This window comes from Eleutherodactylus coqui, chromosome 6, assembly GCF_035609145.1.
Source record: "Eleutherodactylus coqui strain aEleCoq1 chromosome 6, aEleCoq1.hap1, whole genome shotgun sequence".
Classification (NCBI taxonomy): domain Eukaryota; kingdom Metazoa; phylum Chordata; class Amphibia; order Anura; family Eleutherodactylidae; genus Eleutherodactylus; species Eleutherodactylus coqui.
The window spans coordinates 68,764,813-68,779,363 of record NC_089842.1 but is presented as its reverse complement, the minus strand read 5'-3'; the positions used below and the strand labels follow the sequence as shown (position 1 = coordinate 68,779,363).

General features: G+C 44.0%; 1 protein-coding gene across 3 annotated transcripts in view; it reads right to left on the bottom strand.

Moving 5' to 3' along the window:
* Nucleotides 1–14,551, bottom strand: part of LOC136632209 (indolethylamine N-methyltransferase-like) — a 34,829-nt gene that overhangs the window by 6,373 nt on the left and 13,905 nt on the right. For all 3 annotated transcript variants that reach the window (XM_066606936.1, XM_066606938.1, XM_066606939.1), the window contains one exon: nt 4,770–4,977. In XM_066606936.1, the coding sequence (XP_066463033.1) occupies nt 4,770–4,920 (151 nt within the window). In that variant the 5' untranslated portion in view covers nt 4,921–4,977. The remainder of the gene's footprint in view (nt 1–4,769; nt 4,978–14,551) is intronic.

Genomic DNA, 14,551 nt, shown 5'->3' with positions numbered 1-14,551 from the left:
ATTTTCATGGAGTGAGGAGTATGGGAGGAAGGAGGAGCAGCAGCCAGAGGATTCACAGTTGCAGCAGTGGACGGCGTAGAAGACTGGGTGGTCGATACATTGCTGGATGCATTTTCTGCCATCCACGACAGGACCTGCTCACAATGCTCAGTTTGTAATAAAGGTCAACCACGTGGACCCAAAAATTGTGATATGAAGCTGGGGACCCCAGAAACTTGCCTCTCTCCTAATCCCGCAGCAGCCGGCTGCGATTGACCTGGAGCAGGAACTCGGCCTGTGCCCACACCCTCATTTGGACCTCCGCGTCCTCCCCCGCGTCCACGGCATCTAGGCCTACCCCTCGGCATGGTGTATTACGAATAGAGCAGATACAGAGCGGTCTGAATAATTATGCAATTAGTGGCGTGCAGTTGGAGGCGGACAGCGGTTATGTTACACACACTGCACTCTGCAAAAAATTATATGCTAGGCTGCAAAAAGGCCTAGCTGGGTAATAGTGAGCCACTACAACTCCCAGCAGCCACGCAGTAATAATGCACACGGTCACAGGTAGCCCTAAGAAGGAGCTTTTTTTCAATTTTTTTTGAAAAAGCAAACAGCCTATATAGCATGTATATGTATTTCCCTCTATCAGGGGCTGTCACCGCACACTGTGCATGAAGTTGATGGGACACGCGATGGAGAAGAGGTCTGCGACATGTGAGGAGAGGAGGACGGCGCCATTTTGGAGGCATGTTGTGAATAGGGGTTGTGTCTTTTCCCCCCTAGCTGTGAGTGTGGCGGGGGAGTGTTAATTGCACTCACCCGACCATGCAGAGGATGTCTCGGTGGAGAGCCGTCAGATGTGATCGGGAGAGCCGCTTCTTTATCAGCAATCTCTGATACTGTGACGGGGAAAGCTGAGGAGCGTTCTGCTGGAGCGCGCCGGACCCCGGAGGATGAAAAGAAGTCGTCTAAGTGCTTCGGTTGTGAGCGGAAGGCTCTGCGTCGGGACATGGCAGATGGTTAAGGTAATCCTCCGACACTGCTGGGGAAGAGAGGGACCCGCTGTTTGCTATAATGTCGCTTCCAGTTGGGTTCCGGAGCAGAGCTGAAGATTTAAGCTGCCATCTCCTTGCTCTGCCAGGCCACGCCCCCGCTCACAGCGGTTATGTAACGTACACTGCAGTCCGCAAAAAATTATATGCTAGGCTGCAAAAAGGCCTAGTTGGGTAATAGTAAGCCACTAAAACTCCCAGCAGCCACGCAGTAAATGCACACGGTCACAGGTAGCCCTAAGAAGGAGCTTTTATTCATTTTTTTTTAAAAAGAAAACAGCCTATCTAGCGTGTATATGTCTTTCCCTCTATCAGGGGCTGTCGCCGCACACTGTGCGTGAAGTTGACAAGACACGCAGAGCGGTGTAAAAAATTATGCAATTATTGGCCTGCAGTTGGAGGCTCACAGTGGTTATGTAACGCATACTGCAGTCCGAAAAAAATTATACGCAAGGCTGCAAAAAGGCCTAGCTGGGTAATAGTGAGCCACTACAACTTCCAGCAACCACGCAGTAAAATGCACACGGTCACAGTTAGCCCTAAGGAGGACCGTTGGGGTACTTGTTGACAGGATTCTACACTACCGCTGTCTCTGCCTCACCAGTACTGCCTCTATACTCTGTATAAATGACTACAGACTGAGAACGCTATAGCCTGCACAGCCCAAGAAGAAAAAAAAAATTGTGAAAAACTGCTACCAGCAGCCACAACAGTAATGCACATGGTCAGATGTGGCCCTAAGAAGGACCATTGGGGTTCTTGAAGATGCTAACAGTAGCCGAACACTCTCCTTATAGCAGGAACAGCACTGTCCCTAACCTCTGCCAGCCTGTGTCTGAGGCGAGCCGTGGGCGGGACCACTTTAAATACTGGGCGGTCAGTTGATCTCACCAGCCACTCACTGCAGGGGGGTAGGATAGGGCTGGAACGTCACAGGAGGAAGTTGTAATGCCTTCCCTGCATGTCTATTGGCTAAAAAATGGTGCTAAACATGCAGGGAAGGAAATGGAATTGACTCGAGTACCGCGTGGTGCTCGTCTCGAGTAACGAGCATCTCGAGCACCCTAATGCTCGAGCGAGCATCAAGCTCGGACGAGTACGTTCGCTCATCTCTAGTCTTTATTAATAAATCCTTGATAAAGACCTTTTGGTTGAATTGTTGCTGTTACGTCCATGGAGGAATAAAGATGTTTAAATTTTGCAGCTTGAATGTACTACTAAAGTACCCTGCATTGTGCTGCTTAGTCCTTTGTTTTTATTCAGTCACACAGTGAAAACTGTTATTTACTCAATTTTAAATTGTAAAGGTACATTTAGACTGAAAGATAATCGCTCAAACTACAATTTGAGTGACAGTTTTGAGCAGTCATCTTTGCATTACTCTTAAGTAGATAATTAGCTACTTAAAGAGTTATGCAGGCAGAGTGGGACACCACTTTTAGTGCAAACAGCTGCTTTGTTCTAGCAGTCATCAGCGGTGTCCCGCTGAGCTGCTAGCTTCGAGAAACAGCAGGAGCGCCGACAGCTCCTTTTTTCTCGTGGGTTTCAGCTGGTATCCTACTGGGAAGTCCCATCGGAATACCAGCTGAAAGAGTGCCATCAGTGCCTGCTGCGAAAATCAGCTTGCAGCGCTGATAACAGTCGACGCTGATTTCTACCTTGCTAGAAATCCACGATGAATGAATAGTGCACGATGACAGTACATTTAGACAGAATGATTATTGCTCAAAAGATGGCTTTTGAGCAAATATCATTGTGTCTAAATGGGCCATTAGTTACATTCAATCTCACCCAAAATGTTAATCCAATTAGTTCCTCCAGCCAGCAGATAGAATTGCCTGCTAAATATTGCAGGTTCTATTAATATGAAATAACTTGACTACTCTACATACAGACTTGAGATGAACCTTATTGAACACCTTTAGGAGGAATTGGCATGCCGGTTAAGTGGCCCAGAACAATGGGCCCTCTCAAAAATGCATGCTATATGTAGTCTGTATTGTCTTGTATATTATCTTTGAATGTGGTATGATTCATCAAAGTGTATATTGGGAATGAATGAGTTAATGTCTGCAAATGAGCTGTCTGTCTGAAAATGTATCGTTTCGTGTTATGAGTTTGTGGTCATCTGACCATGCTTTATATTAATGTTTGCAGACTGTGAGTGCAAGTTAGTTTAGTCTGTCTGTTCTGAGCCAGTGCAAGGGTCTGCTTGGAGTTCTGCAGAGGAAGGCATGAGTGAGTCTTCTATGTTTTAGAAGAAACTGCCTTCACTTGCTGAGGCCCAAGATGGTAGAGGCCAAGATGATGGCCTGATGGTTCCCAGTGACTACTAGCCCCCTAAGTTCACAACTTTTGAGAGATCTAGAGTCGTCGCCAGTTAACTTGGATAGCATCAGGAACTGTGAGTGTGGAGAAACACAGACGCTACCCCATTTAATAGCCTGCCCTCGGTTCCTTAGGTTAATGCATAACGAAGGGTGGGAGACAGTAGAGCCCCGCGACAAGGCTCAAACTCTACTCTGCTGTCTCCGAGGCTGAGGGCTCGCTCCTCAGACTCTGGACTGGGTACAAGCCATGCTGGTTTACCCAACATGATTACTCTGTCACCATACTGTTTTTGTAACCCCTACATGCATTCTGCAAAAGTCAATTGTCCAGATAATGTATAAACACATATGCAAATGTTGCACAATTGCTATTCTTTACAAAAGCTTTAGGCGGGTGTGGAAAAAATTCTTTAAAGTAAGAACACTTTCAAAAATAGAAGTGTCATTTTTTGGTTCAATTAACAAAAATGCAAAGTGAATGAAGAAAAGAGAAATCGTTCAATTAATATCTGCTGCGAGCACTCTTTGCCTTCGAAACAGCATCAATTCTTCAACTAATAACAAATTTTCTGTAAAGGTAGATTTGTTCAAATCCTTCTGTCTCTTCATTTAATCCAGGAAAGACTTGATGCCGTGTAGATCAGGGCTCTATCGGGGACATATAAACACTTCTAGAACTCCTTGTTTTTTTACACTGAAGATAGTTGTTAATGACATTGGCTGTATGTTTTTGGTCATTGCCCTGCTGCAGAATAAATTTGAAAAAAAAAAATGAAAAAAATTATATATCTTACTTTGCAGCATTTTTCCCACCCCTGCCTAAAACGTTTACACACAGTACTGTATATTACCAGTTCTTTTTTACTGTACATACAGACATAATACATGTGGGTTGGAAGCTAAATAGGGATGTATGGCATATGTATCAGCTCAGCACACCAGGTACCGAAAGTAGTGAATAAGTTTGAGGATCATTGCTCATGCTGGTTGTAGACTAGTCGCTAATGACAGAAAGTAGGAAAATGATACAAAGTTTCTCGCTGTTAGACATCTTGAGAACAAGTTGAGGAAAATAGTGCAAGGCAAGTCACCAGGTTCTCGTCTTTTGCCTTAAATTTTAAACGATGTATACCCTAGTAGGAATGCACAGTACTAGCCAAGTCTAATTGTCAACACTTGCCAACAAAATTAGTTTTTTTAATTTCATATCCATTAAAGAATATCTTTAATGATGATATCCTGCCATGTTTAGGAGAAGCATATCAACATAAGGTAACACATGATTTCAGATTGAAGAGAATTTTAAATTTAGTAGAGCGAGCAAAATGCACTTTTACTTCATTTTATGAAAAAAAAAAACACCAGTGTAAACTAACAATTTAAAAATGACTGAATTACATACCTGTAGTGAAAGTTTCATGTAGATTTCGTAATGCAAAATCTGCCCATTCTCCTTGAAGGCGTCCTTCACCTGCTACATAGTATGTCTGTAAGTAATCTTTGGGGTTAAATTCATCAATGTAGGTTTGCTTTGATGTAAAAGGGACGGCCATGATGTTCTTTACTCAGGAATGTCCTCAGATTATTTGTTAGATGCTTCAGAATTAGACCTGATTACAAAATAATGCCATTAAGTCTTTACCAGAAACAAAACTCATAACAATCAAACAGTTTCCACCGTCTCCTGTAAATATAAGCCCTTGATATTTTCTCAAGTTTTTACTTATTCTGCTCAGCTAGTTGCTAAAATTTCTCTCATCACAGATAAATTCTTTGCTGTTTCCAGAAAGATGTGTCCTATACCAATACATAGCAGCAATTCAGAGGACGTTGGTTACATTTTGCACTTGCTCCATAGTCAGGTCTCCGTCATGCATTAACCTGCTACTTATTCTCTCTGCTGCGTACTAGAATATATATATTAGAGTGCAAAACACATAGCAGCTAATAGCACTGGACGAGACTCACAAGTCCCTATGATAGGTGATCACTCACTGGGGTTTCCTGGCATCTACAACTGAGGAACATGTATCATTAATAAGGTTTCCTTACAAGAACTCAATAGAATAAAGCTGGAAACCCCTTTAAAGTGGTTTTCAGAATGTTTTCTTTCCTTTCAAAGATGGCATCCCTGCTACCCACCATAAGCTAGTTGTTACATTCGTGGGGGCAAATAGGCACTAGACCCACATGAACAGGGATTAGGGACCACCAGCACAGTGTCAGGAAACTGACTCAGACTGGAGGTACTGGCAAAAGACACAAACTGGAACCGACTGACGACACACTCGCCATGCATAACTGTACACATAAGAAGATATAGCTATAAAAGTACATGGTATTGATTCATACATTGGCCAATAAACTCAAGCTACAAAACCACAACAAGGCTCCTCATGTCTTGTGTTCCCTACACTAGCAAGACACATCTACTAGAGGACCCTAAGGGACACCCTAGCGCAGAAAGTGCAAACAAAAAGTCAGCAGAACAAACTGACACAAAACTGACAGAAAATAAATGTACATGAACCAAAAACACACAACCTGCAATGGACAAGGATGCATGATCCAGCAGCACCAGACAATTCATACAGCAAGCAGCAACAACACAGATAGCAGTACAAAAGTCACACTGCAAGCTGCAACACAGAAATAAAAGGACTGCTCACCCAGGACACTGACAGGAGCTGGATATATATGTGAGCCCAGGGGATTGGTTAGCAGGAGATCACCACACCTAGCCAGCACAATCTTGCTGCACCTGTGGGCTTGTGCTGCTAGAAACCCTAGTACTACAGGTCCCAGCAGCACAACCTAACTATCTCCCCTTTAAAAAAGGGGCCTCTGGAACCATTAAGCATAAAAAAAGATGCATCTCCTCAAAAGGACACCACGCAGTACAGGACTTACCCTATGGGCTAGTACTGCCCGCAAATATGTCACAACCAGGATAGGCGTAGCGCAGGATTTACCCAACAGGCCTGGCACAAACACCCAACATATCCTGTCAAGGAGGGAGCAAACGTAACACTTAACATGTACGTTGCCAGAGGGGAAAACATGGCAACCTACTGACATAGCATGCACAGGACTTAACACTATGGGCCTGATGCGGACACCAGTCAGTCAGCAAGAAAAGTGAAAAAGCTCAGGTACATACCACACAGGGGTCTGCAGAAAACTGAAAAGCTGGTCCTTCAACATGTCCGCTCTGTGCACCTCACCGCAGGATGGACACTGGGACAGAATTCAGACTGCAAAATGCAGGACGGGTAACGGACAGAGCTGGAACTCAGAACCAGACAGGGAGACTGACCCTAGGCTGCAGACATACATGCCACTGTAGCTGCATGGAGCCACCACAGCTGTATGGAGCTGCCACAGCCACTGTACAAGGGAAGGAAAATCATGGCTGACATCACCTAACCTGCACCACACACAAGAAAATCAGATGTTTGGAGGCCACACCTGCTGAAGGAAGGGAAAAACCTGCAAGTGAAATGCACCTGTGCATTCACCGTACCGCACACTACTGGGTGCACCACCCCAGAACGGCAGGAGGGGAGGAACACCAGGAGTCCAAACCATCTGCAGGGAAAAACAGGGGAACTTGGTCTAACAGCCACATGCAACAACATAATCCAACATAACAACAAATGCATGACTAACATAGACTAACATAATGTATCTAACATAATGTTACAGTCATGTGGGCAACAGGGCACCAGGCCCACATGAACGTGCCCAACCAGGGGTTAGGGACCACCAGACTGGATGTACTGGCAAAAGACACATCTACTGGAGGACCCTAAGGGACACCCTAGCACAGAAATGGCAAACAAACTCAGCAGAACAAACGGACAGAAAATAAACATACATAAACCAATAACACACCAAACACACTACAATGTGCAACAGACAACAATACATGGTCCAGCAGCACCAGACACAGTTCACATTAGCTGCAGCAGTCACTTAGGCCCCCTGCAGACAGCCGGGTCGGATCCCCTGCGGGAATTCTCGCAGCAGGATCTGACCCACGTTCCTGCAGGGACAAGTGCGGCTCTCACCTGCTCCCAAGGCACGCTGGAGCATGCGCAGAGCGGAGACGGTGCCCCGGGAGTGACATGCCTTATATATACCAACATTTCATCACATATGCCCAGAGAGAACTGATCTGTATTTGCCCAGTAGAATATAAAATACACTTATTGTTAAAAAAATAAATAAAATAAAGCACCTAAAAGGAGTTGTCGTAATCAAATGAAACTTTATATGTATATGCGATTGTAACATTGATATAAGTAAGTCATTACAATATCAGAGCAAAACGATAATTTATTGTGGAAAACTGAACACTAGTTTGACTGCTTCTGGCTTTCAAGCAATATGTGGTTGGGCATGGAGGCATGCAGGTTCCATATAGTTTCCTGCGACATATCGGACCACATTTGCTGTAAGTGAGCTTCTAGATCTTGTAAACGCTAGGCTCAAAGTTGATGACCCACACATGTTCTATTTGCAATAATCTGGTGACCGGGCAGCCACGGAGGTGTAGCAATGTTGTAGAGACATTCCTGTGACACTCTTGCTGTGTGTGACTGAGCATTACCCTGCTGGGAAATGCCCCTTGGAAGCCCCGCCACGAGAGACAACACATGGGGCTGCAGGATGTCCTGTACATATCGCTGAGCCTATTTATTCTTTGTACCACTACCAGGGGTGACCGACTGTCATATACGATGATACCAAGGAAGCAACATCAAATCTCTTGAATACATACTTATAGATGTATTTGATTCACGACTTCATATTTGCCACACATTCAATGTTGATATGATATCCACTACAGTGGATAGTCATTGAATAGCAACATGATTTCATTAACAGTGATCTTGGGAAATTGTTTCTTGCAATCCCCGTCAGGAGTGTCTTTACAAAGTCGCACTCTGCATGGTCCATTAATATAGAATTTTTTTTATTTTTTAATTAAGATTCATTAAAGGGGTTGTCCCGCGCCGAAACGTTTTTTTTTTTTTTCCAATAGCCCCCCCGTTCGGCGCGAGACAAACCCGATGCAGGGATAAAAAAAAAAAACGGGTAGTACTTACCCGAATCCCCGCGCTCCGGTGACTTCTTACTTACCTTGTGAAGATGGCCGCCGGGATCTTCACCCTCGGTGGACCGCAGGTCTTCTGTGCGGTCCATTGCCGATTCCAGCCTCCTGATTGGCTGGAATCGGCACACGTGACGGGGCGGAGCTACGAGGAGCCGCTCTCTGGCACGAGCGGCCCCATTCAGAAGGGAGAAGACCGGACTGCGCAAGCGCATCTAATCGGGCGATTAGACGCTGAAGATTAGACGGCACCATGGAGACGAGGACGCTAGCAACGGAACAGGTAAGTGAATAACTTCTGTATGGCTCATAATTAATGCACAATGTACATTACAAAGTGCATTAACCCCTTGAGTGGCGGGTTTCCTACCACCCTGTCGTGCCCACCAGGGCAGGTTTTTTAAAATGGTCAAATCATTGAATTTCAACTAATTTTGCAGTTGCGTCTCAAGAGCCATAACTTTTTCATTTTTCCATTGACACAGCCATATAAGGGCTTGTTTTTTGCGGGACAAGTTGTGATTTTTTAAACAGGAGGGAGGAAAAAAAGAAATGGGGAAAAAAGAAAAAAAGGGGCCATGTCATTAAGGGGTTAAATAATGTATTAACTTCCTTCTCTGGGTCATTATGATGCATGGATACCACATGTGTGATTGTATTTTTGATTTTTACAAAGTAAAGGGAGTAAAGGGAGACAAGTGTTTTTATAAAAAAAAATTTATAATTTTTTTAATTTTTTTTTTTTGTCCCTTTAGGGGACTTCCACAGGGACCCATCAGGACCCCTGATCACATTCCAGGGGTCCGATGGTGACAGCCCTTTACATGCTGCAGTGACAGCCCTTTACATGCTGCAGTCACATAGACTGCAGCATGTAAAGGGTTAACACAGCAGAGCTCGGAGGTTTTCTCTGATCTCTGCTGTAAGAGCTAGTACCTAGCTGTCCTCTGACAGCCAAACACCAAGCTCTCCCTGCCACAGAGACCGTCGGCTTGCTTCTGACAAGCCCATGGTCTCTATGGCAACTTGTAAACAAAGCAGGAGGTTGCCGACATATCGGCAATATCTTCTGCTGGTTTTTCAAAGCCCTTGCTTTGTTCTCTGTGGGACTGTACAGGCAGAGCACACTGTCACAGCTTGTGGCATTGTGCTCTGCAGCTCCCATAGTGATACATAGCCCGGAAATCTTCCGGGCTATGTCACTATGAGCAGTGGAGCTCGTCCCGGAAAATTTCCGGGCGTGCCACTCAAGGGGTTAATATGGCCATACAGAAGTGTATAACCCCACTTTGTTTCGCGGGACAACCCCTTTAATATAGAACTTTGTCACAATTTCATATAGTTGGGGATTGTGTAGTGGATCTGGAATTTCAGTACAGATGTAATGATTGATGACCTAAGGACACCATGGGGCAAATTGCTGTTCAACAGTGATCAAAATATAAGCATGAGGAAAACAATGCTTTTGGAACTCAATGGTATACACGTACGCAACGCATGTACCAAAGAGTCCATCTTTGAGTTTGTTTAAGAAGTCGTGGAGTTTGATGCTGAAGATACGATTGACGATGTTTGGTCTTTGCCAATGATCTTCAAAATGTAGTGCCACCAAGCAAAATTTGGGCCAGTTTGGATTTGCAGGTAATGTGATGAAATAATGTGGCGCTTCCTTTTGTCCAAACATCATCATTGCATCAAGGCACATCTGACAGATGTATTTTTGTGACCAAGTGAATATAGATGGCAATAGCTGTGGCAGCAGTATGTCTTTGGGGTTCACCCTGGCGACGAATTTTATCATTTAGTGTGTGATAATACTGAGCCTTGATGTCTCTTTGATGGAACCAGACCCACTGCAATCTTTGGGACTCAATACGAAAAACTGTCCCGCGATACCACAATGGAACTTGGATATACTCTTCAAAGGATATAAAAGACAGTGAACTGTTGTAACATAGTAGCATGGTATTTTAGGCTGAATGAAGACAATGTCCATCTAGTTCAGCCTGTTTTAACCTCCCCCTTGTTGGTCCAGAGGAAGGCAATAAAAACCCAGCGAGCCAATTAGTTCCTATGGAGGAAAAATTTCCTTCCTGACTCTATAATGGCAGCCCAAGTAATCCCTGGAACAACATTTGAGATAATCAACCCCGCTTATCCCTAATGTCTATATCCTGTAATATCGTAGCGCTCTAGAAAGACATCTAGTCTTTGATGGCGACATCATCAAATGTCCTGTGATCAAATGGCTGCTATCATGCTCCAGGACCTGTGATGACACCGCCAGCATGTGTTCAGGGTAGGAGCATAAGAAGCACCCACACAAAAACACACATACATACAAACAGACAAGTAGTCGTTAGTAGTTTGATAACGGCGATCACGTGACCAGGGACCGCTCACCTCAGTAAAAGCTCCAGGCTACCTTTAGGAGCCAGGAGCAAGGAAATTTTTTAATTTCCCAGGCACTCCCCAGCTTTTGCGTTTGTGTCCGCCATTTTGACAATGGGCACATGCACCGAAGCTAAGGAAAGGTCCGTGGATAAATATCCCGTCAAGGTGCATTGCCAGAGACCTTAGACCAGTAATTTCATTTGCCCTCACGTGTCAAATCTGTAATGGCAAGTGAAAGTTTAACTATTTTTAGTTTTACGCGATCAGTGTTATCCATTGGATAACGGTGATCACATGGCCGAGGATTGCATACCGTGGCCCCCATGAAATCTCCAGGTTCTTGGCTTCATTTGGTAGCCAGGAGCAGGGAAATTTTAAATTACCCTGGGAATCCGCGGCTTTTGCGCATACTTTAGTGACAGGCATGTGCACAGAAGTCAGGGTAAGGTCTGCAAAAAAATCCGGGGGGCCCTTAGGTACGTAATTTTATCTCCCCTCATAAATATCATCCATAAGGGGAGATAAAACTTAAACTTTTTAAACTTTTTTTTTTACTTTACATGTTTGACGTTATCCATTGGATAACTGTGATCATCTGACTAGGAACTACATATAGCAATGCCCGGTGATATCTCCCTGCTCGCAGATACTCATGCTAGTTGGGAGCAGGGTGTTAAGCCGGAACGGAAATAAGACTGGGAGTCCGTGAAAACCACCCACACCTCTGACTCTACCCACTATCCTCGCCCTGGCTAACCCCAGGGGAGCATCTGGGTGACAGTTCCTATACTGTCTAGAGATACCACCGCAGAAATGAATTCTTTCAATAAAGTCTTGTAGAACACCTTATGGACTCTCCAGGTTTTGGGTAAATCTAACTCATAGGCCATCGGGTTGATGACCTGAGTAACAGCAAATGGTCCCCAAAACCGAGGCATGAACTTAGAGGAAGGTACTTTTAATTTAAGGTTCTTGGTAGACAAGTACACCAATTGACCCACCGAAAAAGGCTGAGAAATAGTACACCACTTTCTGCTACGATCTTGCATGTCATTACATGCCTTTTCAATATTAATACGCACATTATTCCAAATCTTTTGAAATTCCAGAATATGATCCTCTATCGCTGGAACGTTCGACTCAAGAGAATTGAAAACTGAGAACCGGGGGTGCAGACCGAAATTACAGAAAAAACGAGTCTTCTTAGTAGCAGAATGATTGTTAATGGTGAATTCTCCCAGCGTCAAGAATTCTGCCTAACGACTGGGATTGTCACCCACAAACAACCTACGGTATTGGCGTAGTTCCTGATTCATCCGTTCATTCTGCCCATTAGATTCAGGATAGAAGGCAGAGGAGAAAGATAAATAAATACTGCTCCTCTTACAAAATGTTTGCCAAAATTGAGCTACGAATTGCCCATCACAGTCCGAAACAATGTTGGTGGGAATGCCGTGTAACCGAACAATCTCCTTAATGAAAATGGTGGCCAACTCAGAAGCAGTAGGTAGTTTTTTGAGAGGAACGAAGTGAGTCATCTTAGTAAACCTGTCGACTACAACTAGAATGACGGAGTTACCTAACGATGCTGGTAAGTCCATGATAAAATCCATAGAAAGGTGCGACCACGGTTTGTTTGATATCGGTAAAGGCAGAAGCGGACCCTCCAGACGTCTGCGAACAGCCTTCCATCAGGTGCGAACTGAACAGACCCCTAACAAACATCCTCACATCCCATGACATTTGCGACCACCAATAAAGACATGAACATAAATTCAGGGTTCCTCAAATACCTGAGTGCCCTGCTAATCTTGACGAATGTACTTCCTCCAGAACCATTAATCTCAATGCACAGGGAACAAATAACCTCCCGTCCGGAAGACCTTTCGGTACTGTCTGTTGATTAACTTGAAGTTGAGTTGCCAAGCTAGAAGAGAGAGTTGCCACTACCGTGCCTGGTTGTAAAATATTTACCGGTTGGCACTTCACAAAATCTGGTGCCTCAAAACTGCATGACAGGGCATCAGCCTTGACATTCTTAGTACCCGGAATGTACGTAACCATAAAGTTGAATCGAGAAAAGAAAAGTGTCCATCTGGCTTGTCGGGCATTAAGACGTTTAGCCGTTTCTAAGTAAATTAAATTCTTATGATCTGAAAGTACTGTAATTGTATGAGGGGCACCCTCAAGAAAATGTTGCCACTCAAAGGCCCATTTTATGGCCAATAACTCTGTATTGCCAATATCATAATTTCGCTCGGCTGGGTTGAATTTCTTAGAGAAGAAAGCACAAGGCTGCAAGCCAGAACCACCTTGGAACTCCTGAGATAAAACTGCACCCATGCCATGCTCTGAAACATCAACCTCAACTACAAATGGCCAATTATAATTGGGTTCAGCAAGAACTGGCACCAAAGGAAAGGACTTCTTCAGCTGAATAAAGGCTAGACTGCCTCTACCGACCAAGCGCTAGCGTCCGCCCCTTTCTTAGTCATATCTGTTAACGGTTTGGCTATAGTAGAAAAATTCCTTATGAATTTACCATAAAAGTTCGTAAACCCTAAAAACCGTTGTAAGGCTTTCAAGTTAGTGGGTTGCACCCATTCAGAAATAGCCTTGAACTTGTCAGAATCCATTAGAATGTAGCAGTAATTGCATACCCTAAAAAGGAAATCTTTTGAACCCCAAAAATACACTTCCTAAATTTAGCAAATAAGTTCTGAGTGCGACGATGAGATAACACAATATGTAAGTGTTTAACATGTGTTTCCCAGTCAGGGAAAAAAATCAGTATATTATCAAGATAGACCACCAAAAAGGACCTGCAAATCTCATGAAAGATAGAATTAATGAAACCCTGAAACACGACGGGAGCATTACACAACCGAAAAGGCAAGGCCAGACACTCAAAATGACCTAAGGATGTATTAAATGCAGTTTTCCACTCATCACCTTCTTTTATACGAATCATGTTGTATGCTCCTCGAAGATCTAATTTGGAAAACCACTGGGTTCCTACAATCTGATTGAGCAAATCGGGAATAAGTGGCAACAAGCACTGGTTCTTAATCGTGATCTCATTTAGAGATCTCGTTTAGTCCACGCAGGGACGGAGAGAGACATCCTTTTTTTCAACAAAAAATAATCCCGCCCCAGCGGGTGATTTAGAGGGCCAGATGTGTCCCTTATTCAGACTCTCAGTAATGTATTCCTTCATAGCACTATGTTCGGGAACCAACAAGTTATAAATCCCTCCCTTGGGGATCTTGCTACCTGGAATGAGCTCGATCTTGCAATCCCACTCTCGATGTGGAGGCAAAGACTCAGACAATCATTTAGAGAACACATCCGCAAATTCTTTTAAGTATGAGGGTAGGCAAACTTCAGTAGCAGAGATGGGAGGAAAAAGTACATAAGCCAAATGATCTTGACAAGAAACACCCCAGCGTACTAACTCAGAATTTACCCGATCAATTTTGGAGCTTTAACCAGGGTAAACCCAAAACTACATCGACGGATAATTTATCCATAAAAAAACAACACATCTCTGTGTGTAAAGTCCCAACAGAAAATAAAACTTTAGGAGTCTTTTTAGTAATGAATCCAGCCTGCAGAGGTGTTGAGTCGATCCCAGAAAACCGGCAAAATCGGCATTGACAAAATTTGCGGCTGCC